At 41.8% G+C, this 25,465-nt stretch overlaps 2 protein-coding genes across 3 annotated transcripts; both read right to left on the bottom strand.

Moving 5' to 3' along the window:
• Nucleotides 1–1,176: 1,176 nt before the first annotated feature.
• LOC126980513 (thyroid transcription factor 1-associated protein 26 homolog) lies at nt 1,177–11,375 on the bottom strand. 2 transcript variants are annotated; one of them, XM_050830493.1, is made up of 4 exons: nt 11,266–11,375; nt 8,055–8,174; nt 5,614–5,689; nt 1,177–1,477 (listed from the first exon to the last, which is right to left on the bottom strand). In XM_050830493.1, exons 1-4 carry the CDS (start codon nt 11,294–11,296, stop codon nt 1,231–1,233), a joined length of 474 nt encoding a protein of 157 aa, XP_050686450.1. In that variant the 5' UTR covers nt 11,297–11,375; the 3' UTR covers nt 1,177–1,230. The 2 variants fall into 2 exon arrangements, with proteins under 2 accessions (XP_050686450.1, XP_050686449.1); XM_050830492.1 differs by lacking the exon at nt 11,266–11,375 and adding an exon at nt 10,931–11,171.
• Nucleotides 11,376–12,345: 970 nt separating this feature from the next.
• Nucleotides 12,346–25,408, bottom strand: LOC126980512 (AP-3 complex subunit sigma-1-like). The gene is made up of 5 exons (XM_050830491.1): nt 25,215–25,408; nt 23,285–23,376; nt 21,065–21,248; nt 20,346–20,453; nt 12,346–13,358 (listed from the first exon to the last, which is right to left on the bottom strand). The coding sequence occupies exons 1-5, from the start codon at nt 25,281–25,283 to the stop codon at nt 13,236–13,238; spliced, it is 576 nt and encodes a 191-aa protein (XP_050686448.1). The 5' UTR covers nt 25,284–25,408; the 3' UTR covers nt 12,346–13,235.
• Between the last annotated feature and the right edge of the window lie 57 nt (nt 25,409–25,465).

Genomic DNA, 25,465 nt, shown 5'->3' with positions numbered 1-25,465 from the left:
TTGCACATTCACAAAATCTCGCAGCACTCAGTCCCATACACTTTACAATAAGTGCTATGTCCGGACCATCCCACTGTCCGAATCATCACCGCTCTCCCCTACTCCATTCGTCTGGTCTGATGGATCAGATTTTGTGCCAGACATTCATAACTTTGACAAGAATATTTGGCCTTTGATAATGATGCGCAAGAGGTTGATTATCGAAATTGACAAAGTGATGTTTCCTGTGATATATTTTGTTTGTTGAAACTGGAATGAATAATTAGTGGCAAGTGAATGTTCAGACGTGACTGTGCCTGTGTCATCTTCCCTCTGCCACCGTCCTATCTACCCCGTCACTACCAGCGCTCCCAAGGTCGTCTCATATCCGGAACCTTTATCCCGCCATCATTGCCACATTAAGTGAATTATTATTATTTTTTTGCACTATTAGGTGCTCAACATGTCTCTCTTGGGTGTTGTAATACTAAAAATTAATTTCCACCAGGTTATTGTTTTGCCATTTATTGCGCACTCAGGAGCTATTCCCGAATCTTAATTGCGCAGTTTATGGGTTAAAGAGACTGGCCTATAATTTAATGGTTCAGTTTTATCTCCACTTTTATAAATTGGTACAATGTTTGCTCTCTTCCAATCTAAGTGTGTGTGTGTGTGTGTGTGTGTGTGTATTTACCTAATGGTAGTCTACAGGGCCCGAGCTAAGCTCTAATAGTCCCGTCTCCATATCTACATTCATCCAGCCTGTCCTTCATTTGATGGACACTGCTCGCCTCCACCACCTCTTCCCGCAAGCTGTTCTAGGTGTTAACACTTCTATGTGGAAAACTATACTTTTTCAACTCACCTCTCTCCCTTCTTTGTTCCAGTGTCATCAAGCCCATCTCCTTCAATCTGGCTTCATACGTCATATTCGAGAGTTCTGGGACCATTTTTGTTGCAATTCTCTGTATTTTCCAACTTTCTGATATTCTTCTTTTTGTGTGGCGACCACACAACTGCAGCATATTCAAGTTTTTGGTCTTATCAGTGTGTGTATGTTTGAGTGTGTGTGTGTGTGTGTGTGTGTGTGAGAAAGATGAAAGTACCAAGGAAAAATGGAGCAAACTGCATTTGGGTAAATTCTCTGTCTCATAAGTATTAAGTTGGAGGATGGTGGATTGCAAAAGAATTGGCAAGTAAAGAGGACTGACTTCTGTTTATTAAGAACATAGTAAAGAATAAAAAAAAAATTCATGAATTAGCTGACTGCTGTAATGCCTCTAGCATAAGCTCTATCTTTCCTCGCATGACAGGCTGGCCCTTTCTAGTTTTTTGACTAAGTTTCTTAAACCTGTGAAGCCTTTTTTCTTTGTATTTCTTCTTGGCTGCCTCTGCCTCTTCCCTTCTGCTTGTCACCTCCTCTTGTTTCTGCTGCTTCTCCTCAATCTTCTTCTTGTATGCTGCTCTGGCTCTCCGCAGGTTGTTGGGTCTATTTTTCCTGCAATGACAATTTAGTAACATTTACCACATCATATAAAATGTTGAATTGCTTAAGCCCAGGGATGTATAAATATGTCTTCCTGGCCCTGGCGTAATATCTTAGGACAAACTGTATTTGCCAGCATTAAAAGTGGACTTTATTTCTCAAAATATGACTAAAAAATTAGAGGGCACCTTGGATGCCCTATGTTACCATACCTGAAGGCCCAACCTAGGCCTATAGAAAGTGTATAGATATGATGTTTTCAAGGGCTGTGATAGTCAAGCAGACCCTAATTGCCCTGGCAGTGTTTTGTGACAATGAGAATATACTTAACAAAACCATTCTTATTGTTTTGGTGTTGGTCTTGGTATGGGAGTTGTCAACTCCAGGGTGTCATTTGTTCATAGCTACTGCAATGTTTGGTTTGTTACGTTTATTTGGTAATAAAAATATTGTAGTAAAACCAGTAATTAACCTGTCCTCCTTTATTCGCTGGGGATAGGGGGCGTGAACCCCTATAATAGCGAATTCCCATGAACTTTTTATGTGACACCCAAGGAAGCAACCAGACCCACAAAAATAAAAATAAATTAAATAAAAAAATAAATAAAAAAAGGAGAGAAATTTCACACCAACTGTAACTAATATAGCATTTCCATTACCTGAGAGCAGCACAGAATATCATAAGTAGCATTATTCATCGGCTATACATACTATGAACTGCAATGTACAATTTATATAAACTTTCAAATATGTGGTAACTTACAAAAATGTAGGAATGATTACTGCTTCTATGAAAGAGGCCCCTCTGTGTGTGCCCAGTGCATTACCAAGGTGATTGTCAATGGAATGGAAGCACACATTCCACATTCTTTCTTTACTCCTCATGCTAAAAAAGTCTTGGTTTAATCACGCTTGTTCTCGTGCTATCAAAGACAGAGAGGCTGCTCACAAAAGGTACCTGAACCTTTGTACTTCTGCTAATCATGATCTTTACATTTCTGCCCCAAGTCTTGCAAAATCTAATCTCCTACTTATCAAAAATTCTTTCATCAATAGAAAGTGGTGCAACCTTGCTTTCTCTAATTCTTCCAGACTTTTGACACCTAGCCAAAAATATATCTAACAATTTCACTCCTCCATCTTTCCCACTTCTTAGTCCTGATGGAAATACTGCTGTCACTTCTGTCTCTAAAGTTGAACTCTTCACTCAAACCTTCTCTAAGAATTCCACTCTGCATGATTCAGGGCATATTCCTCCTCATCTCTCCTCTTACTCAACAATGCCTAGCTGTTATTAAAATTCTTACAGGTGATGTCTTCTATGACCTCTCTGGCTTCAGCCCTCAGAAGGGAATTGGACCTGATGGAGTGCCTCCTATTCTTCATAAAAACTGCTTCAGTGCTGACACCCTGCCTGGTCAAACTCTTTCATCTCTGCCTCTCAACAAACCCCTTTGCTTCCTGCTGGAAGTACACCTACAGACAGCCTGGGCCTAAGAAGGGTGACTGCTCCAATCCTTCAAAATACCTTCTTATAGCTTTACTTTCCTGTCTTTCTAAAGCTTTTGAATCAATCTAAACCGGAAAATTCTTAGGCATCTATCCACTTTTGACCTTCTATCTGATTGCTAGTATGGGTTTTGCGAGGGGAATTCTACTGGTGATCTTTTTGCCTTCCTACTTGAATCTTGGTCTTCCTCTCTTAGCTGTTTCAGTGAAACTTTTGTTGTTGCCTTAGACATCTCAAAAGCTTTTGACAGAGTCTGGCACAAATCTTCGTTTCTAAACTACCCTTCTACAGATTCTATCCCTCTCTCTATACCTTTATCTCCAGTTTTCTCTCTCTCTGGCCAATCTATTTCTGCTGTGGTAGATGGTCATTGCTCTTCCCCTAAACCTATCAACAGTGGTGTCCCACAGGGCTCTCTCTGTCCTATATCCCACTCTCTTTCTGTTCATTGATGATATCCTTTTCAAAACAAACTGATCTACCCACTCGTACGCCGATAACTCCACTCTGCATTACTCAACATCTTTTGACAAAAGACCCTCCCTACAGGAACGACTGGACGCTGCAGAATGCTAAACTTCAGACCTTGCTATCGATTCTGAATGGGGTAGGAGGAACTTGAAAGACGGGCAAGTGTGTGGGGGTGTTGCGGCAGTATTGGGGCCCTCCTTGATGGCAAGGTGCACTGCCTCCAGGATTGTGATTTTGAGCTGGCTGTCAGTCTGGCGCCCCAGTGTCTGTTGGAAATCTGTCTAAGGTGTGTCAGTAAGTCACTGCTGTGTTTGTTGTTGTTATGGGTCGCGGTGAGCTAATCGCTCACATGAGCCCCGGTGTCGTCCTGTGAGGGCCTCACAGCCGTGTCAGGTACCCTGTCTTCCTGAGGAAGGCGCAGGTGAGGCAGACGACTGCTTCTTGTCTTGAGGGGTGCACGCCTGCCGCCGCCAGCAGCGTGGGCAAGTCAAAGGTGACCACGTCCAGAGAGGGGAGTTGGCTTCATAGAGCTGCAGTGTGACGGCACCCACTGAAAGTGGACCCTTCTGCTTCTGGAGGTCAGCTGTGCCAGGAGTGAGTGGATGTTGAAGCATAGTGTGTGGTGTGTGCGAGGTCTTTGGGTTGAGAGGAGGCAGGTTGCTTGCAGTCGTTGCTCGTTATGGAGGCTTTGTTTTGGTTGGTCTCGGTCAGGGTGAGTTCGGCTGCTCAGCGGCTCTTTTTGCCAGCATCCAGGTTTCGGCCTTTTAAATATCTCTTTATCACGAGTAGTACTGACTAGATTCTGTTCAGTACTTTCCAGACTGAACATTAGTCTTCGTGGAATCTATTTGAAAAATGGTTCAAGGTATACATGCGGCAGGAGAGTAGAAAAAATGCGAGAATGGTGTAAGCTTAGCTGCAAGTATTTAGCTAGTAATAAATTGGTAGAGTGTTTCTCACCAATTCACCTGAAAAATGTAAGCATAAACACTTGGGATCAATGTCTTGTAGAATATAGGCACAGTGCATCATAATTTATCACGTGAGAGATTTTAGAGTGTGCGAGTCCTCATCGTTTCAACACGCCCTGACCCAGTTTTAGTTAAAGTAGCTAGCAATCACCGGCATTTTTCAGAGATACGGGACGAGGGAGTTGAAATTTAAGTATGGTATGCTTTCTTTGGTATCACTTTTCAAATGTGAGAAAGAGCATGATGCACAGTGACTAGAAGAATCCACATCCTTCTCTTGAATATCCTCATCATGAGGGGTATAAGAAAGGACTGCTATTAGGTGGACAATTCAAATGAATCTGTGCTTAGAGGAAGTAAAGAAAACTTTTTCTGACATAAAAAAAGAAGAAAAAAATCTTACTAAGGGGAGGGAAAAGTAATCTTACAAATGGGTGGAAGAAATGAGTCCCCATGGCTAGAGAAATAAGTAAGGTAAAGGTAAAGTTGGGGGCATAAGCTGTAGCAGCGCGTGGCCTCGGTGCTCATTTCCGTAGAAAGTTGGAAAGTTTCGTTTAGTTGCTGCAACATCTGTGGTCATATGCCGGAAAGAGACAGAAGGGAAAGGAATTATAGAAGGGAACAGATCCCAGGAGCCGGAACACAACCCCCGATTAATACTTGGTACCCATTCACTGCTGGGTGGACAGGGGCGTAGGGTATCAGAAAAGCCGCCCAAAATTTTCCACTCTGCCCGGGAATTGAACCCGGGCTCTCTTGGTTGTGAGCCGAGTGTGCTAACCACTGCACCACGAAGCCCCACTCATCTCCATAACATTGGCCCTTGAGCCTGTGGTGGGAGGGATCCCATTACCACTGGGACACAGGGCCAGTGTGACATCCGGGTTACCACAGTTTACCTTCCCCAGGTTTCCCCAGGTACCCGTTTATTGACCAGCCCGAGGGGGAGGATGAACAGCTGGGTGAGCTGCACGCCGACTGCCCGGGCTAGAATTCGAACCCGGGCCCACGGAGTACGCTGACCACTAGACCATGGAGGTGTATATAAGTCTTACTTATAAATAAGTAAGACATATTAAAAGAAGAACTAAAAAGATATACAACTAAAAGGAGTCTTATTATGAAAGTAAAAATAAAATAGAGAGCTATGAAGATGATACACTGGACTTTTAGAAAGGGTCAGAAAAATGTCTTACCGTGGGCTAGAGGAGAGTGGGGAGTCATCTGTGCTGGCATCAGTGAGTCTGTTTTCCACCTTTGTTTCAGCAGCACCTATTGGGGGAAAATAAATGTTCTATTATGACCTACAGTGACATGCAATGTCAGCTACTTTAGTACATTTCTCATAAGAATTCAGATTACATTATAATGGTAGGTTACATACAAGCAGACACTTTGAAGAAATGACTGTTAACATATACACCTGCCACTTGTATTTGTGGGTTCATTATTTGCAGATTCACACACTTTAATTTTTCCCCAATTACACAAAGGCGGCCGTGAATTAAGTTCACAGCGTCGCTCCAAACATCCGTGGTCAACCCGCGGATGATTCGGCTATTCATAAAGAAAGGATGATCGACTGGGATAATCCCCTGTGTCTAGTGACTTCTTAAATACTTCTGTTAACTGCCCACTTATCTCTGTTTCGCATTCCTTTATTACCCTGGGGAAAAGTTCATCTGGCCCTGGCGCCTTAGTGACTTTAAGTCTATCTATCTGTCTAATCACGAGCTCCCTACTTATGTTGATGTCGGTTAATTCTTCTACCTCTTCTTCCCTGTAGATCTGTTCTCCCTGAGGTATATCATTTAATCTTTCCTTGGTAAATACAGTTAATAAATATCTATTTAACACCTCGCTCATTTCCTCATCACTATCAATCAGTGATTCTCCTGACTTAAGCGGCCCTATCTTATCCCTAACCTTGGTCTTATAAAGCTGAAAGAAGCCCTTTGGATTGGTCTTTGCTTCCCTGGCAATTCTAATCTGATAATTACGTTTTGCCATACATGTGTTCTTCTTTACTGCTCTAGCTAAATCGTTGTAACTATCCCTTAGGTGAGTTTCCCCCCTTTTAATTCAAACATATAGTCCTCTTTTCCTTCCTATTTCAGTTTTTAGCCTGTCTGTCATCCATCTCGGGTAATTACCTGTTGACCTGACTTCCCTGTGAGGTATAAACTGTTTCTGTTTCAATTTAATCTCCCTGACCAGACTATTGTACTCTATTGTCCTCTCAAATGCGTAACGTCACAGCCCAAGTTGCCAACTCGGACCGCACGCTGCAGCTTGGTTTGGAGAGGTGGAGCGCCTCCGTGCTGTGATGACGTCATCAGCAAATATGGCGGCCCAAACAAACACATATAAGTGCTTCCATTGCATTTCACCTCTCTGTGCCACCATAACCACTGCAGCTTCCTTTTCATCCTCTGTTGCAAGGAGCTCGTCGGCCAGAACAGCTTGTGATGCATGCTTCAACAATGTCAGGAAGATCAGCGGACGCCATTTTGCTGCCAGAACAGCTAGTAAACGTCGTCACTCACTGGCAGCAAAATGGCATCTGCTGATCTTCCTAACGACGTTTACTAGTTGTTCTGGCAGCAAAATGGCATCCACTGATCTTCCTAACGACATTTACTAGTTGTTCTGGCAGCAAAATGGCATCCACTGATCTTCCTTACGACATTTACTACTTGTTCTGGCAGCAAAATGGCATCCACTGATCTTCCTAACGACGTTTACTAGTTGTTTTGGCAGCAAAATGGCATCCGCTGATCTTCCTGACGACGTTTACTAGCTGTTCTGGCAGCAAAATGGTGTCTACTGATCTTCCTGACGACGTTTACTAGTTGTTCTGGCAGCAAAATTGTGTCCGCTGATCTTCCTGACGACGTTTAAACTTGCATCACAAGCTCCTTGCAACAGAGGATGAAAAGAAAGCTGCAGTGGTCATGGTGGCACAGAAAGGTGAAATGCAATGGAAGCACTTACATGTTTCCCTTTTCTAAATGTTCAACCCATTGTTTTTTTATAATACTTTCACAGATCTTTCACATTACACTTGTGATTATGCTTGTGATTTTACGAAGCAAGCCACTTCTGCTAAAGGGGAGCCTTCACATGCCCTCCACTCCCTCCCATTTTTGCATACTTATAGGATTAATGTACCATACTATATGGTACTGCTTATCTTACGGCATGTGGGTGGTCGTATATTTCGAAGTCTGGTGTTAGCACGAGGAAGTGTTTTTCATGTGAAGGCTCCCCTCTAGCAGAGGCGGCTTGCTTCGTAAAATCACAAGCATACTTCAACTGACACAAGGTAAGTCTCGTTTACTTGTTTAAGTTTCTTTGCTAGTTTTTTCAGCAGTGTAGGTCATTAGATAAAAGAGAAATTGAGTTTTTTTTTTTAAATTACATTTTATTTTTTTCTGCTATTATGTATTGATTTATAAATCCGAAAGTAAGCTTATATTACTTCACCATAAGCATACATTTCACATGAATATAATCAGTATCATACGCTAATAATTAAAGATATTGCAGACGCTCCCCATAAACAGATTACAAAGAATTAGAGAAAAAACCTTATGAAGTGAAGACATTAATGGATGGACTGGAGAGATTTACTAACCTTCTTCACAAACATTATGAAGGTCATGAAGCTGTTTCATCTCCTTTGCCAGTGTCTTGTTCTTTAGTCGCAGGTGCTGCCTCACCACGGCCCTCTTCTGTAGGAATGCTCGGCCATGACCTGCAGAAATATACAACATTGAGACTCTGAACACTGATTCACCAGTGTTTGCCTTGTTACAGTCAGCATGCAGGGCAATCAAATTATAATACATACTGTTTTGCTCTTATAAAAGACATCAGAGAATGGGTAAAGGAAATGTAATAACAATGAATTCCAGTGGTGTCCCTCTTCTAACCCCTTCAGCCAGTGATGCCTAATTTGAGGTCACGAAGCCCCATTAAAATATATAGTGATGACTATGTCAGTGTCCTGAAGCCTACTAGTCTACTATAAATGCAAAATCTATCTTTATCTCTGATGCCATGCTCCCCTGTGGGAACTTTAAACACTTTATTATGTTTGTCTTAGAATATATATGGTATATGTATGTATACATTTTTCAAAGAAAATATGTACAACAAACAGCCCATCACAAGCAAAGCTTTGTGGGCAAAAAGGTAGAGGAAAACAAAAAAATAAAGTAAGAAAAACAAACAGACGCCAAAAACAGCTGCATAATATACATACAAGCTGGCGATTTACGCGTTTTTTAAATAACGCGGGGTCCAAAATCCAAATAAATGTTTAATTTACAAGTTTTTTTCACTTATACATGATATTTTATGGAGTGGCCACCAGATGTCTCACGCAACTGGACTCACACGGCGCCGTGGCCACACAGCTGAGCTCAGTTCTTCACATGCGCCACTTGAACAACAATACAGTACCCATGCTGCCACGCTACTCAAAAATGGGGGTGGGCACTGGGCAGGTACCGGTACTAACGGTACCAGCTATACGGTACGGTACCAGCACCAGACTGCTCGGTACCGGTACCAATACTAGCCAGTCGCTCATGGTGTCCCTCATTTCTTCCTCACACGAGTGAGGCTGAGTGCCTGAGTGGATAGCTCGGTGATACGGATATATTCTCTCTCTCTCTCTCTCTCCACTGAATGAAGTGAATATTTATTTTTCGATAGAAACCTACCTCTTGTTTGATTTACATTGTTTTTGATTTACGCAACCTCTTCAAGGACACAATACTCGCGAGAGTAACAGAGAGAGAAGAAAGAAAACATCTATTGTAGATTAGTTAAAGCTTTGAAAGGTACATCGGAAAATTATAATATTAGTGATGATAATGGTGATGACAGCAACAATAATAATAATAATACTCATAGTAATGAAAATGATAATAACAATGTTAATAATAATAATAATAATAATAATAATAATAATAATTATAGTAATAGTAACAACAGCAATAATAACTGATGCAAAAAGTGTTTCCATGATTGTTGAACGTTTGTAGAAAAGATGTATGAAGAGCTAGTGATGTTTCATAAGGTAGGTAATGAAATACTGGCACGGTACTAAAACAAATCTTAACCTTTTTTTTTTAACTAATTTTATTGTATACCGGTATTTATCACATGTAAGTATTTTCAAGCAACGGACTTTTTCAAGCAATGGACCACCCTTCCCCCCTTTTAATCCGTTAAATCAAGGGTCGAGTGTATTGTATTGTATCATCGCTGAGTGGCAGAAGATCACCCACATGCTGTCCGGATCTTCAATCAACCCTAACTTCAGTGACTTCGATCAAGAGGAGCACCAGGGGGGCAGCCTGGGCCCAGCAAGAGTCATATATCACAGCAGCCACTGTAAGATTAGCCTACACCACTAATGGGCTGGGGCTGTCCATAAGGCCCCTAGCCTACAGGTGCTACAGGTGGCACATTAAAAAAAAAAAAATTCGGGCCTCAGATATTTGCGGTGTTTTGAATGCCAGATAAACGAGGTTCTACTGTATTGACAGAAAGTTCAGAGAATGAAAAATCAAACAAGGAGAGAGCAATAGATCTGACGCTTCCTACGAAATGTAACTGTACGTCATGCTTCATCCCCAAATTTGTTAAGTGTCTGTTGTAACTGACTATTTTATTTCCTGTAAGTAAACAAATTTTGATGCATACAATGTCTGTGGCTGCAAATACCTTCCTGCCAAACTATCCTAGTATCAACACGTACTACTTGCCAGGTAACTTAACTGATAGCTAGTACTAGCAGATGGTAAACTAGCCTCCATGTCAATGAGGCTTTAATCATACCACTGTCTGACTATCCTAGTGTCAACACGTACTACTTGCCGGGTAACTCAACTGGTGGCTAGTACTAGCAGATGGTAAACTAGCCCCCATGTCAATGAGGCTTTGATCATACTACTGTCTAACACTTCACCTCAAGTTTTGCTCTGAGTTACCAGTTCGTGCCAGTCACCATCATGGTATCCTGCCACTACGCACGGCAAAACAGGTTACAATTAAGTGCCAGAAAATTAATAACCTAAATCCAACAAATTAAGCCTAAACTAATCCTTAACAGGGGTCTTTGCTCACACCCAACCCCCCACCTGCTACAAGGGACTTCACCTCCATCAACATCCCTGGTTAGGAGGGGGGTCGCGGGGGGAGAAAAACCCCGTTAGAGGTTAGATTATGTAAAGTTCAGTTGGGGTAATTTAAATATGCTCCCCCACCCAAAAAACACGATTTCCCACAGGTCCCCCAAGCTCGTTACCTAGGGGAAGGGGATAAGGCCTTTTTCTTTACTTTTAAGTACTTGCGCCTTCATATTATGGTTGAGGGACATGTATTTCGTCCCTTAGGTAACTATGATATGGAGGCGTAATATCGTATTTTGGAGGCGCGGAGTGACTGTCCACAATTACCGACACCTTGTAAAACCCTACGTCTACCATATGTACAAACCTTCTTGCTGACTTCCAAATTTTGACCGAAGCTCTCGTTTCAAATAGCAACGTCTATTGAATTTGTGTTTGGACTTTGCACCTTCTGATTCCATTGTCAAGTACTACTTTTTATAAATAACTCAAGCTTTTCACAAGAATCTAATTTCTTCAGCAGTGTTTTACGGTGCGGATGAAGCCACGGGACCACATGGAACTTGTTGACAATGATCTTGATGTCACAGGTGACTTGAGATCTGTCAGGCCTTTGTATCGGCAGCTCCTGTCAGGGAAAACAAAACATACAGAAAGTCGGTTTACTCCAGTCTCCTTGGTTTGCTTACCTGGTTTACTCACCTGGTGGGCTTCCCGACCCCACAATCCACATGATGAGGAGGGGGTACTAGGAAGCCAGCACTCTGCAGATGCGCCAGCTCTCAATATATAATTACATTTACAAAAACAAGTTCTAATGAAAGAGCTAATGATGCGGTGTTCAACTACTTGAGATTCGTCTCATCACTCACCTCTCACTTTCCCTACTAACAAATATATATATATATATATATATATATATATATATATATATATATATATATATATATATATATATATATATATATATATATATATATATATATATATATATATATATATATTTGGTATGGGTGCGACGGTGAAAGGAGTGGAGTGTGGAGTGGTGGAGTGGGTGAAGCGTGGTGCATTGAGGTGATTTGGACACGTAATGAGAATGGGGGAGAATGAATTTGTGAAGAGAGCGTATAAGGGAAGTATTGAGGGAGGGGGTGTCAGGGGAAGACCACCTGTGAAGTGGATCAGTAGGGTGAATGAGTATTGGAGCGAGAAAGTTGGAAGTAGCAGGATTGAGTGTGCTGAGAGGGAGTGCCAGAACAGGGAGAGATGGAGGAAGAGGGAAGTTCCCACAAGGGAGCAGGGCGTCGGAGATATAGATAGATAGATCACTCATCCTTTAGGGGATAATAGCTACAGTTTGTGTCAATTCTTTATCTGGTCTAGAGGCTTTTCAGGGGTGCATGCCAAACATTCGCAGAAATTTGCCATTTGCGGGGTTTGTGTTCCCTAAACCTCGTGAATAAGGGGGAACATGTATATTAACAAATTTAAATTCACTCTCTCACCCCTAACCACCACGGAGCCCTACAAGAGGAGGCTGGTTGCCCATCAGCCCCAGGCATAGCAATAGAGTATCTAATAATTTATGAACCCGGACTGTAGGGAAAAGTCCAGGGAAAACCTCATTATGACTAAAATTGATATAACTTTGTGATCTAAATTTCAGGATTTTAAATGCTATGACTTATAATTGTCAAATATGTACTATTTTTCCCACATTCTTACAACTTGACGTGCTTATTAGGTTGTAGATTTTTGACGAAAGGAAAAAAAAATACTGTACTTAATTACTTTGTTTACCCTTACACTTATAAACAAAAAGTAGCATTACATTTCTTACATACCCTTTGCTGTCCCACCAGTGCTAGTTACTTCTCATCCTAAACCCTGATCTTGAACATTCTGTACTACGACCAGTTTCAATCCTCCTGTTCATGAAGTCTAGCTGGAGTTGCACAACTTATTCAAAGTATATTAAAATAAAACCAAAGCTTTCATAAACAACTCATTATATATTTGCAAAGGCTCTGGTTAGTATGCCATATGTTGCTTTGTGTCAATCTTTTTTATGCCTTGGACCCAAGAAGTAGTCCCCATTGCATTGCAGCAATGATGAACTGTTATACTTCATCAATGTGAAGAAAATACTACAAGATGAAAGAGAGGTTTCTCAAGAGGACAATTGTATAGTATACTAAAACATCTGACAGTTTCAAAATACATCACTTACGAATACCAAGACCATTATAAGGCAATAAAATCATTAAAAGTCAGAGGGGGAGATGAATGGGTGCAATATGGGCTTCTTTCAGAAGTTTTCATTTCCTTCAGATCAGTGACTAAATTTCTAAAAGTGAATGTCTGCAATAGTTAAGGGTTGTGGCTACAGTACCTCAGGAGTCATTGTTGTGTCACCCACTTCATAGATAAATTTTTCTCTTCTCTGACAACTGTTCTCCACTTTGTCTGAACCTTCCAAACACTAACAATGATTAGTGTGCCTAATGAAAGGGATGATACAAATGAAAATGAGGATGAGAATGAGATTATAAGGACATTTCAAACTGATGGGGAGGGAGGCTCTCATTGCTTCCTTTTAAAATTTTACACAGAACACATGATGGTAAACTAAGAACTTATCATGAAACAGAGGGGATAAAAAGGAGAAGATGTCAGAATTTGAGATCCTTGATTGCAGCAGGCAGGTCAGGCAGCTTGATGTCTTTGATTTGTTGTGGGAGGTTCATGTTTTTGACGGCTGAAACTGCGCGGGCGGGAGCTGCAGCCAAGCCAGCCTGGGAGGAAAATTACAATATTTGAATTTTAGTCACATTATTGTTTTAGTGTAAAAACCACTACTATAATTTAATAGGAGAACAACTGCAAAATAAATAATGCAGCTCATGAGTAATGGAAACATGAAAAATAAGAAGTAGGATGGAATCATAAAAGGAGCAGCAGTACAATATATACAATTTCAATAATATGTAAAAGAAAGTCAGTAAGTCTATTCCTAAATATAAACAGGAGGATTCCACCAGATTAGGAGAAAAGAGTAATGTAGGGCATCCATATCCACAGTGGGAAGTAGAGAGGAGATAGCTAGGAGGCAGTAGAGAAATTAAAACAAGGAAAGGCCCCTGACACAGATGACATAAGCTGAAAAATAAGGGATGTAATTGTGGAGTGGATGTTGTGGATATGTCTAGTCTAGTCTAGCCTGGAACAGGGTAAGGCACTGGAAGACTGATGAAAAGACATCATCGTGCTGCTATACAAAGGGTAGGGATGACTGTAACAGTTATAAGGGAATAAGTTTACTCAGTGTGTCGGGAAAGGTTTATGGATGGGTTTGAAATGGGAGGAGAGGAAAAATAACCAATAAAAATGTAGGCGATGAACCATGTTTTTTAAGTAAAGGTAAGGGATGTGTGGATCAAATTTTTCCACTGAAAATGAGAGTTTAAAATGACCTAAGAAAGGATAGGACGCTGTTAAAAGATTAAAAAAAATGGAAAGGCAGCAGGAATTGATGGAATCACAGAAGAAATGTTGAAGTGTGGAGGAGATGAAGTCGTGAAATGGATGGTCAAGATATGTGAAGTAGCATGGTGGTGCCAGCAGACTGGACGAAAGCCATCATTGTCCCAGTTTACAAGGGGAAGGGCAGGAGAGGGGAATGTGGGAGCTATAGAGGTATAAGTCTCCTGAGTATACCGGGAAAGGTATATGGAAAAGTCATAATAAAGAGGGTGCAAAGACTTACAGAAGAGAAAATCAGTGAAGAACAAGGAGGCTTCAGGAAGGGAAGGGGGTGTGTGGATCAGATATTTAGTATTAGTAGAAAAAATAATAGCAAAAGGAAAGAAACTAGACGCTGCCTTCATGGATTTGGAAAAAGCTTATGACAGAGTCGATTGGATTGCATTGTGGGATGTTTTAAAGATTTATGGTGTGGGAGGAAAACTGCTTAGTGCAATAAAGTCTTTCTATGAGGATGCGTCTGCATTTGTCAAAATTACTGGAGAAACAAGTGAACATTTTGAGATAAAAGTGGGCTTAAGGGAAGGACTAGGAGCCAGTCCTTCACCATGGTTATTCAATATTTATATGGATGGTGTCATTAGAGAAATGAAGGGCAAAGCTGGAGAAGTTGGAGTAAGACTGTTCGATGAGGGAAGGAAGTGGGTACTGAATTTGATACTGTTTGCTGATGACACGGTGCTCATTGCAGAAAATGAAAGTGACCTACAAAATTTGGTCAGTGTTTTTGATAGTGTCTGTAATAGGAGAAAGCTGAAAGTAAATGTCAACAAAAGTGAAGTGATGGTTTGTGAGTGAAGTAGAAGTGAGGTTGAAGATTTTGTATGCCCATATAGAGTGGGAATTGAATGTGAAAAAGAATGGAAAATAATTTTGAATGGTGAAGAAATGGAGGAGGTCAATGAGTTTAAGTACCTTGGATCAGTTATGTGTAAGCATGATGGTATGGAGGGAGAGATAAGAGAAAGGGCATTACAAGGAAGAAGGGTGGTAGGGTCTTTGGGACGAATCATGAATGGCAGAAGTGTGAGCATGCAAGTAAAGAGGGATTTGAGAAATACAATAATAGTACCAACCCTCACATATGCAAGTGAAACGTGGGCCTGGAATAAAAGTCAGAGGTCTAGAGTGCAGGCAGTGGAAATGAGTTATTTGAGGAGTGCTTGTGGTGTGAGTAGAATGGATGGAATGAGTAATGAAAGTGTGTACAAACATTTTGGAATGTGTCACAGGGGTGAAGGGAAGAAGTGTGGAGTGGTGGAAGAAGTGAAGCGACAGACCTTAAAGTGGTTTGGCCACATGGAGCGAATGGAGGAGAGTAAGATGACCAGAAGGGTGTATGTGAGTGAGATAGAGGGAGGGAATGCTAGAGGACAACCTCCAGTGAAATGGAGGGATAGGGTGCAAGAGTACATTGGGGAGAGGGGGGAAAGATCTTTGAGAAGCTTTGAGCAGGCAAGGAGGGAGTGTCTGGATAGAGAAAGTTGGAAGCTCTTCTGCTGTGGCCATCCCCTGGTGGGAGCTCCTAGGAGCAGGCGTCGATGAAATGATGATGATGATGAGGATGCTTGGGATTGAGGTAGCACGGGGCTGTATGGGTCAAAAGTAGTGGTAGAGGCAAAGTGTGTGGAGTTTTAAGGTAACACTGGTAAAATGTGAATATGGAGACAGAACCACATGAGTGTAGCTCAGGCCCTGCATACTACAGCTAGATAAACACACACACACACACACCCGCGAATGCATGCACGTAGGCACACACACGCGCACACACACACATCACACACAAATCAATTCAGTGGCAGAGTGCAGCCCAAGCCTCCAGCCAGCCTGCATGGGGGCATGTCTGGTGATTTAATGCTTTTTACAAATGCCATCTGCCATACACTTACTTCATTCTGTATTTGAGAACACACTTATTCCAAACTTGGAGGATGAACCGCTGTTATAGGGTCCCTGTTGGTTAAGTTTGTTGTGGAAGGATTGAATCTAAGAATCACCTTAAAGACCTAAAACACTACCTTGGGTGTTGTGTGGTGGACAGCTTATGATTTGGTTATGGGCTGAGTAAGGTAGGGAGCTCAGGATTAGGTGTCTGTCATAAGATCATCCATATCATGAGGTTTAATAATTCCTTTGAATCACTTTTTAACACATTAGCAATGTCCAAAATCTTGGCAACATACATGGGGATGTTATCGTGGTCTGCCTGATGCTGTGAACCTTCTTTTATTCACAGTATATGCTTAGGTAAAGGTCGACACCAAAAGGAATTAATGTTTCATTAATGAACGAACTTACCCTAAAAAAAATTAACCACATAAAAATCAAATCATTTACTTAGCCTTACAATAATTATCAAAAAATATGACTTTTATATATTATATGAAAAATACTGAGAACATTTTTATTTTGATTAAACATAATGAGTTACTTTGGCCAAACTGTGCTTAAGGGGGACGACTACGGGGGGTCCTCCTGCGCATATGGTACGTCCAATAGCTTTGAAATCCTAGTATGTTGTTTGTTACTGTAAAGGTATGTTATTCTGTGAATTTCATCAAATTTGGGTGAAGTTTAGGAGAGACTCAAACAAAGCGTATCTTTCGTTTTTTTGTTTCACAGGTTTTATTTTTCAGTTAATCGGTTTGAAAAAAAATATCATAGAAACTTAGTTTACTTATCTACATTTTGTTGGAAGTAACTTTTTGATTTTTTGTTTTGTCTTCGAAGATAAAAATTACAATCTTTAGTCAATTATTATTTTCTCCTCTCTGTGTCCCATATTCTTTTGACATTATTGAAAATCTATTTCCAACAAAAAATTGCACTTTAGTTGTAGCTTCAATTGATACCTAACAAAAGTCGATCAGACTTTTTACTGATTTTGTGAAATTATTTTAAGTTTGAAAAACTAAGTTTCGAGATATTGGCTCCTAAAGATATTTTTTATATTTCATTCCTGTCTTGCCATTTGCATTTAATTGATTGGTATGAAATTTTCACATATTATTGTGTATATCTTGTTGACTTACTGGAGAATGATCAGGCATCTGGGCCCGCAGCACTCCTGCGTAGCGCGAGTGCCGTGGGAGTGCCTCGCGGGAGTGCCTCACAGGAGTGCCTTGCTTCTACGCTACTCTCTTGCTTGTTTTCTGAGGTTTGGCCGCTCCATAAGCCCTCTTGATTATGGTGACTTTTTCTGGTTGCCTTGCGCTTGTACATCATTTGCAAGGACATTTTTTTGGCTGGAGAGGAGAGAAAAGTACGACATACTCTTCCTGTCTGTGTCTCGCTTGGCACTGGCGGTGGCACCTCTCTTCCTCCCCTGCCTCTCCGCGTGAAGAAGAGAGGATGACAGATGACAAAATTTATGAAGAAATAAAATATTCTAATGCAACTTTTACGTATATACGAATGATACCGCAAATGTTGACATGAGCGTCTTATGACGCGCATGTCCGACTATGACGCAAAAGCCCCCCCAGGGGGGGAGGGGTTTTAATTTCATGAAAACAAACCTCCCCACATGGTAATTTAGGGTTTCCCGGCCACACTGAGCGAAAAACATGTACTCGTCCGATTTTAAATATATTCTTCAAAAAATACCCCGTAGTCGCCTCCCTTAAGAGGTTTATTAATAAACATGGCATATCATAAAGGTTTATAATAGTTTGATATTTTGATACAGCAGTAGTCCATTAACCTGAACAGCAGCAGGCCCGTATCTGTTTGAGTTAGCAGTTTTAGGGACAACCAAATGGCACCTAAAACAACTGACATTGAATGTACACATACATATTAAGTTATATAAAATATTACACCCTTTGAACTGGGCTTACAATCATAGGTACAGTACTGGATCCAGAATTAAGTTTCTCTCTCTCTCTCTCTCTCTCTCTCTCTGTTCATGTCAATCTATGTATCCATCTAGATTATTCTAGATATAGTAAAAGTCTTTTAATCCAGAATGCAGGGGGTCATGGACCCTTCAGATTATCAGATTTTCTGGATAGCCTGGAGGGGACCTTGGAATGTTCAAAACACATCATGTCAACACAGAGACACATCAAACTGATTGTTTTCTCTAGTTTTGATGTGTGTAATACAGATCGTTCCTGCCAAAAGAAGTTTTCCAAGGGGGGTAAATTTTACGAAATCTCAAAAACACATATTGTGCTTGTTTTCAAAACAGAAACGTGTCTCAAGAAAACAACATTCTTATTCGAAAACTATAAGGCAAAAGACAAATTCTGACACTAACATCATCTAGCTTGTTGCAACTGGCTACGAGTTATCAACATGTCAACTTTTTATCCACTTTTTGTCCAAAGTTACCCCGTGTCTGAAGTCACCCTGGTTGACGGTACCCAAGAGCTAAAATGACCTTTGGTTGAATATTTCAAACCATCAGGATTTCCAAAGTATTAGATGATGGATTATTGGACATTTACTGTATATAGCTCAGTCTGTGTCTAATGAAATTCCCATGAATAAGCATAACACATAAATAAAAAGTAACTAACTAACTAACAAGGAGCATACACCCTGGGGCACATCACTTCACTCACTAGCTGCCTCCACTCCTGACGGTTCCCCTCCCCAGGGCAAGCTAAAATGCAGCTGCCCTATCTATTCCAAGTCCATCCTGGCAGGATCAATCAGCTTGCCCTATCAAGAGTTACATGGGTGTTTCCTTGGTCTCCTCCACTTAGGGTTGTCTCATACAGCAAAAGCCCTATGAACAGGACTAATGTCCGGGAGATGTACCACATGCTCATGCAACTGGAGGTGTCATTCATGGACTAATCTGGTGCCAGGCCTCAATTCAGTTTCATCATGTAGATGCTGAGTTTACACAGTCATTCAAGGGATACCAGCGAAGGCACTTGGTACCAAAGGCATCGGCACGCCACTCCAAGTCACTATTCGGTGTCCATGTCTCAGCCCTACAGTAAGATGGAGAGCACAAGGGACTTATAGGTTTGAATCTTTTTTTTGTCCACCTGCATAGATATCAACAATGCCATACACTCATGTTGGGGGAGTCCATAGCACTGTGGGCCATGCCAATCAATTGAGTGACTTCCCGGCACAACGCTACCAAGGTATGTGAAACTTTTGGTAACCTCAGTGTCCTCACCACATGCATGAATAGGATGTAGTGTGTCATTCAATAAGCCTCCAAATACTGGACCTTGGTTTTGGCCCATGAGACCTTCAATTCCAGTGCCTTCGCCTCCTCATGCAGCACATCAAGAGCCATCACCAGGACCTCCAGTGATTCCGTGAGAAGCACACCATAATCACCAAAAACATGGTCAGTGACCTTAATGTTGCCAACATGCTCAGCAATGACTTTGATCAACAACTTTGCCTAATACCTAGTCCATGCAAGCATTGAAAAGTGATGGAGCAAAGATGCACCCCTGCCTCACTCCTGAATTAACAGGGAAGAAGCTAGAAATGACTCCACTACACTTCACAGCACTTTCAGTTCCACAGTAAAGGTCAGTCATCAGGTCAATAATCTTTGTGAGAATTTTATGGATCTGCAGAATGTCCCAGAGTGCCTCAAGATGCATTGAGGCAAATGCCTTCTTAAAATTGACATAGGCTGTGATTACTCCTGTAAAGGACTACCTGTATTAAATATCTCTTTATTTACAATCAATCAATCAATCAATGGGAGAATACACCAGGGGGCACATTGCCTCGCCCACCCTATGATGCTAAGACCGGGGGTCCCTCTGTGCAAGTCTCCATACAGGCTCCTTTCTCATCCCAAGTACCTCCTGGCAGGATCTATCACTTGTCCAAGCCACAAACTCTGTGGGCATCCCCTTGGCCTCCTCCACTCAGAATCGTCTCTTACAGAGACAATTGGACAACTGTAGCTTTTCATGTAATATTTTCTTGCTTCAAAGAATTATGATGTTCAAAATATATTTTTCTGCATTCAAGAATTCATATATATTTGAAGTTTGGACCTGTGAAATTCAGATTAACAGACTTTACTGCAGTACACTATTACAGTTATAGCTTATAGATCTCCAGAGTTAACACCATCCTGCTGCAGCAAATGCTCAGCTGATGTGTAATAAAGTGTGGCATTTTTATTTGTGTGCAGTGTGGAGTAATTGTACCAATGACAGTGCTTACACAAACCTGAGTGTTGACATGTGGGTGGTAGTGGATGAATATGAAGATTACTAAATCTAATGACAGCCAATACTCACCTCCTGCTTCTCCAGCTTGTTTTGGTCATCTATTCTTGTGATGATCTCAGTCATGTTTGTTTCAAGGACCATTCCGCCCATCACCAGCTCATTCAGGATGTAGTGAACCTAAATGTTCATTAAGCTAATTCAGAAAATGAAGTATATCAAGGGTTACCAAAAAGAAAAAGAAAAAGCAGCCATCTAACAGAATGCTGGAATAATTCAGCTAAAGCTTTCTCTGACTTAATTATTAGACATCTAAAATTGAGTATGCAAAATAAACATTGAAGGATATCTCTCTAACTTTACTGATAAAAGAGATAAAAGAAATAGACACAGGATTAACACCCCAGAGGAAGTTGGCTAGTTCCATAGATTGCTGCTTAAGTAGTGAAGCAACAGATACTTAAAATTTTGATCATTTGAAACATAAATCTTCAGGTATCCAAGATCATTGGTATGCAAAAACCTAGATAAATAAGAGCCTCTGCCATTGACTTGTAAATAGTGATTGCTGCCTAATGTGAAATTAAGAAACTATAAATTGCTTTTAGAATGTGGAGGAATGTTAAGGAAACCTCCCTTTTTACTATTGCAAAATGAGGTGATTGGATTCCCAGATTATCTTTTTTCTTTTTTACTTTACTAATATTAATTGCCAATGCAAGCTTACAAACGTACAGAGGTCAAAAGGCAAGAAAAGTGTTACCTAAAGTGGTATCATGACCAACACAAACCTTGTCAACATGGAATATGAGGTCGAGCTCACACACATTCTCAAAACACTTGTCGAGGGTCTCCACGAAAACCTGGATCAAGTCGAGGATGCCAAGTTCACTCTCGGAAGAATCCACGCAGAAGACAAAGTACAAAGTGGCATAGTGGCGGTAGATGAGCTTGTAGTCTGCTCCCCCAATGAGGCTGCAAAGGTCAGAGAGGCTGTCATAACTCAAGGAAGTGCCACACACTTGAGACTAAGCCATATACACAGATATACAGATACAGAATCAATGTTCAATGAAACAATACCCTCAAGATTTTCTTCTTTTTACAATAAATGAGGCAGCTTAAGGAAAAAAAATACAAAACAGAACACTAATGGGCATATTTCTAGTCCTTTCACTATTGCATGCTGCATTTTTGTTTCGGGGGTGGCTGGGGTGGTGCAGAGGCTGTGCCCGCCACCAGAACCAGGCCCGGGGTTAACCTTCGGAGGGCTCTGCATGTGGGCTCCTGGAACGTCCGGAGCCTCTCAGACGATGATCAACTGCCCAACCTATCAAATGAGCTCAGAAGGCTGAGGGTGGACATAATGGCACTCTCTGAGACGAGGAGGCCTGGCAGTGGTGAGATCAGTGAGGGGGGGTACACCTTCTTCTAGTCGGGCATGAGTAATGGCTTCCATGTAGCAAGGGGGTAGCTATGGGCATCTCCAGCCAATTGCTGCCATTTGTGGTTGAGGTTGCTCCGGGTGATGAGCGTATAATGCGAGTGGGGCTGAAGCACACAATGTTCTTCATGTCTCTTGTTGCTGCGTACGCTCCTACCGAGATGCATGAAACTCAAGAGAAGGAAACGTTCTATGACAAACTTGACTCCGTATTAGACCAGTGCCCTCCCCGGGATACACTCAATGTCCTGGGTGACTTCAATGCTACTACTGGTACTGACAGGGTTGGCTACGAGCTATGTGTTGTTCCCCATGGTTCTGGTACCAGGATCATCAACAGTTCTCTCCTTCTGAATTTTTCAAAATCCATGTTGAGAATTGCGGGTTCCTGGTACCAGAGACCAGAGCTGCACTGCTGGACTTGGTATAGCGATGCCGGAGGGGCAGCTAGGATAGTCAGTTTTCGACTTACCAGGTGTGAACCCAGACTGTTCAGGTCTCTGCAGCTTCAGCAGCTGGCTGTGAAGTTGCATCAGCAATTGGTGGACAAGCACCTTGCCTGGCACAATGAGCAGTGTAATACCACGGTAGTTGTTGCAATCCTGGCAGTCCCCTTACCTTTTCCAGATAGGGACGACCAACCCCCTCTTCCAGTCAGGAGGAATGGTACCGGACTGTCGTACAACAGTCAAGACCGCATACAACCCGCGGATCATGGCCTCACCTCCACCTTTGAGCAGCTCCGCACTGATGTTACAGGTGCTAGGTGCCTTCCCACCCCTCAACTTGGCCACAGCCTCTCTGACCTCAACCAGAGAGGGTGGGCTTTCATCAATGGGTGGATCAGAAACCGTCACCTGCAACCCAGCAACTGGAAGCTGCCCACATGGAGGGTCCGCCATGCACAGTTGCTCAAAGTACTCAGCCCAACGAGCCCTCCGCCCATCCGTGTCCGCCACGAGGCAGCCATCAGCTGTTCGGATAGCGCTCATCTGAGAGGGAGACTTGGAGTGGAGCTTTTTCAGGGCTCAGTAAGCAGGTCGGAGGTCATTCGCATTTAAATGGCCCTCGACTTCCTCAGCGAGACCCCTGACATACCTCTCCTTGTCTCTCCTCAGGAGAGCTCTAGTCCTACGTGACAGAGCCCTGTATTGGTCCTGATTCCCAGCAAGTCTGGCAGCGCGACTCTCCTCAGTATTCTCCAGCATCTTAGGGTGGGCGAAGCGATGCACCCCTGGCGTATGCCCCCATTGATTGATTGATTGAATTCACTAAGTGGCAACCCAGTATTTGGAACAGGGCAAACAGAAGATCAGGTGGAAAGATGAAACTACAAACCTTTTATGCAACAGAATGGAGTACACTAACATAAGAGAAAAAAGGGAAAAATTATGGAAAGGGCCTCGCTCCTGCAGCACGCTAGTAATGGGTATTGATGGTGGTGTTATGCAAATGAGCTGCTGAGCTAAAAAATAAAAAATAAAAGAAAAAGAAAAAAAGAAAACTAAATATGGGTAGATTATCACATTGTAGTGTTTTTTCCAGACACCACAGCCAAGGGACACACCTCCCACCCTCCAGGAAGTTACAAACATTGTCGTCTCTCTTGGATACTAGCTGAAATGTCTCCTTTATAATCTGCTGCTGCATCTCCTCATTCTGAAAAAAAAGTCACAATTAGTCATCTATCTAACATTTATTTATAGGGTCAGACTTTGTAACATCAATGTATATTTTGAGTCTCATATTTACTCTGTCAGTGTGGCAGTTGGTGATGATGATAACTGCATTCATGAGCTACAGACGTTTTCAGTCCTACAGTTCAGTGCTGTACATACTCATGTTAAAGTATAATGCTTTGGACCTTGTTTTAAAGGCCAAGTTCAGGGGGTGACTTTTATGAAATCACTACTTTTGTGGAGGATGAATTTATTCCTTAACAGTTCATAATACAGTATATATACAATCTTGGAAGGTTGACTTTTACATTAGATCAACTTCTACACTATAGTCTATTCCTCCTCAGGTGACAACGATTCTGGCAAGAAGCCCCGCTGTACTGACCAATCTGCTGCTGCTGCTGTGTTGTCACACGACACCTCATACTCAGGAGGGTATGGCGAAATGTCTACTGTAGCAATCTTTTCGATGGCATTCCTTTAAAATGGGCTTTCTCAGCAGTTTAATATTAATTTCATAAAAAACATTAATAATAAGTCATTATGAAGAAATGGATGAAAATGATCATGGTTTTTGTTCATAAGGAAGCGGCCTTCGGGCAGGGGAGGGCACCCTATCAATTTCTCCTGATCGTTTCAGTAATGCCTAAGCCAGCCGCTTGTCATACCACCACCTGACGATCCTCATACCCCAAACTATTCGAGTTTCTTAGAATGGCCATAAAGCTCTTTGTCTCAACTCCCCTCCTCTTACTGACAGTCTTCTATCTTTTATATTTCACTGTAATACTGCATCTCTTTCCATCTTCCTATCTTTCTATCTATTGTCAATATTTTCATGCTGACTGCTCTTCTGAACTTGCTAATTCCATGCGTCTCCCCATTCTGGGCCCCGCTGCACTCAACTTTCTACTCTAGCTCATCCCTATACTGTCCAAATCCCTTATGCAAGAATTAACCAGCATCTTCACTCTTTCACTGGTAAACTCTGGAACAGATTTCCTTCATCTGTATTTCCTCTTGCCTTCGACTGGACTCCTTTCAAGAGGAGAGTATTGAGACACCTCTCCACCTGCAATTGACCTCTCTTTTGGCCACTTCTCTTTTCTAGGGGAAGTGACTAGCAGCCTTTTTTTCTCAATTATTTTTGTCCTTGTGCTGCTTTGGAATGATTTATATATGAAAACAAGCCTCTATCTTTAACCTTTTCAATACGGTGATGCAGACGTCGGCGTCACAGTATGGAAAGGGTTTATACAGACAAAGTTAATACAGACATTATGGATTCTTTTTTGGTCCCTGAATGGACTGTAGTAATGAATGACTTCAGGAAAATGGAAGAAATTTTTAAATGATGATATAAAGCATGAACACACAGGCAGGGGGGCGGTTGAGTGGGGTGAAGCCCCCCATTAGGTAGGTTAGTTTAAATTTATTGGACATGCAGTGAGCCAGTGGAAATACACTGTGTGATTTCTGGAAAATAAAATTATCCATAAATTTTGGAGGCCTTTGTTTTAGGAGGTAGAAGGGGCTGGGATGGAAGAGGGAGAGAATGACTTGTTCTGCAGTTTACAAGTCTTCTTCATCTTCTTCTTCGTGGGTGTTTTATGGGGCTAGTTAGGCTGTGGGCCCACAGGGAATAGAGCATCCAACTCCCCTAAAGAATTCCCGCCTTCTACTTATACGGGCGCTTAGAGAACTCCCTTGCGGGTTAGGGGACAGGCACAGTTTTGGATCTGTGGTCTAATGAGGTTAACGACATGACAGGCAAACTGTCAGCCCCGCCCACTTCTAACCATCTGGAAACGAACTTACGAAGTACTGGTAGAATTTGGAGAGTCGTGGTTTTCCATGGTTATTGAAAACAAGGATGGCCTTGATCATTATGCGTTAGTACTGTTATGTATGTTGGTAATTCTTCTCCGGCCCGCTCTGCTGGTGTGCAACCACCTGTGTTTACTCCGATCAGGTGAGCTTACTTAGCCTTTGCAACGGAGCCACGATTCACACATCGCAACGGGGTCACTTTACTCTTACTGCTGGTATTATAGACGGAGAAACGTCCA

This window comes from Eriocheir sinensis, chromosome 44 (genome assembly GCF_024679095.1).
Source record: "Eriocheir sinensis breed Jianghai 21 chromosome 44, ASM2467909v1, whole genome shotgun sequence".
Lineage (NCBI taxonomy): Eukaryota > Metazoa > Arthropoda > Malacostraca > Decapoda > Varunidae > Eriocheir > Eriocheir sinensis.
Note: the sequence above shows the minus strand (reverse complement) of the source record. Positions and strands in the feature narration are given on the sequence as shown.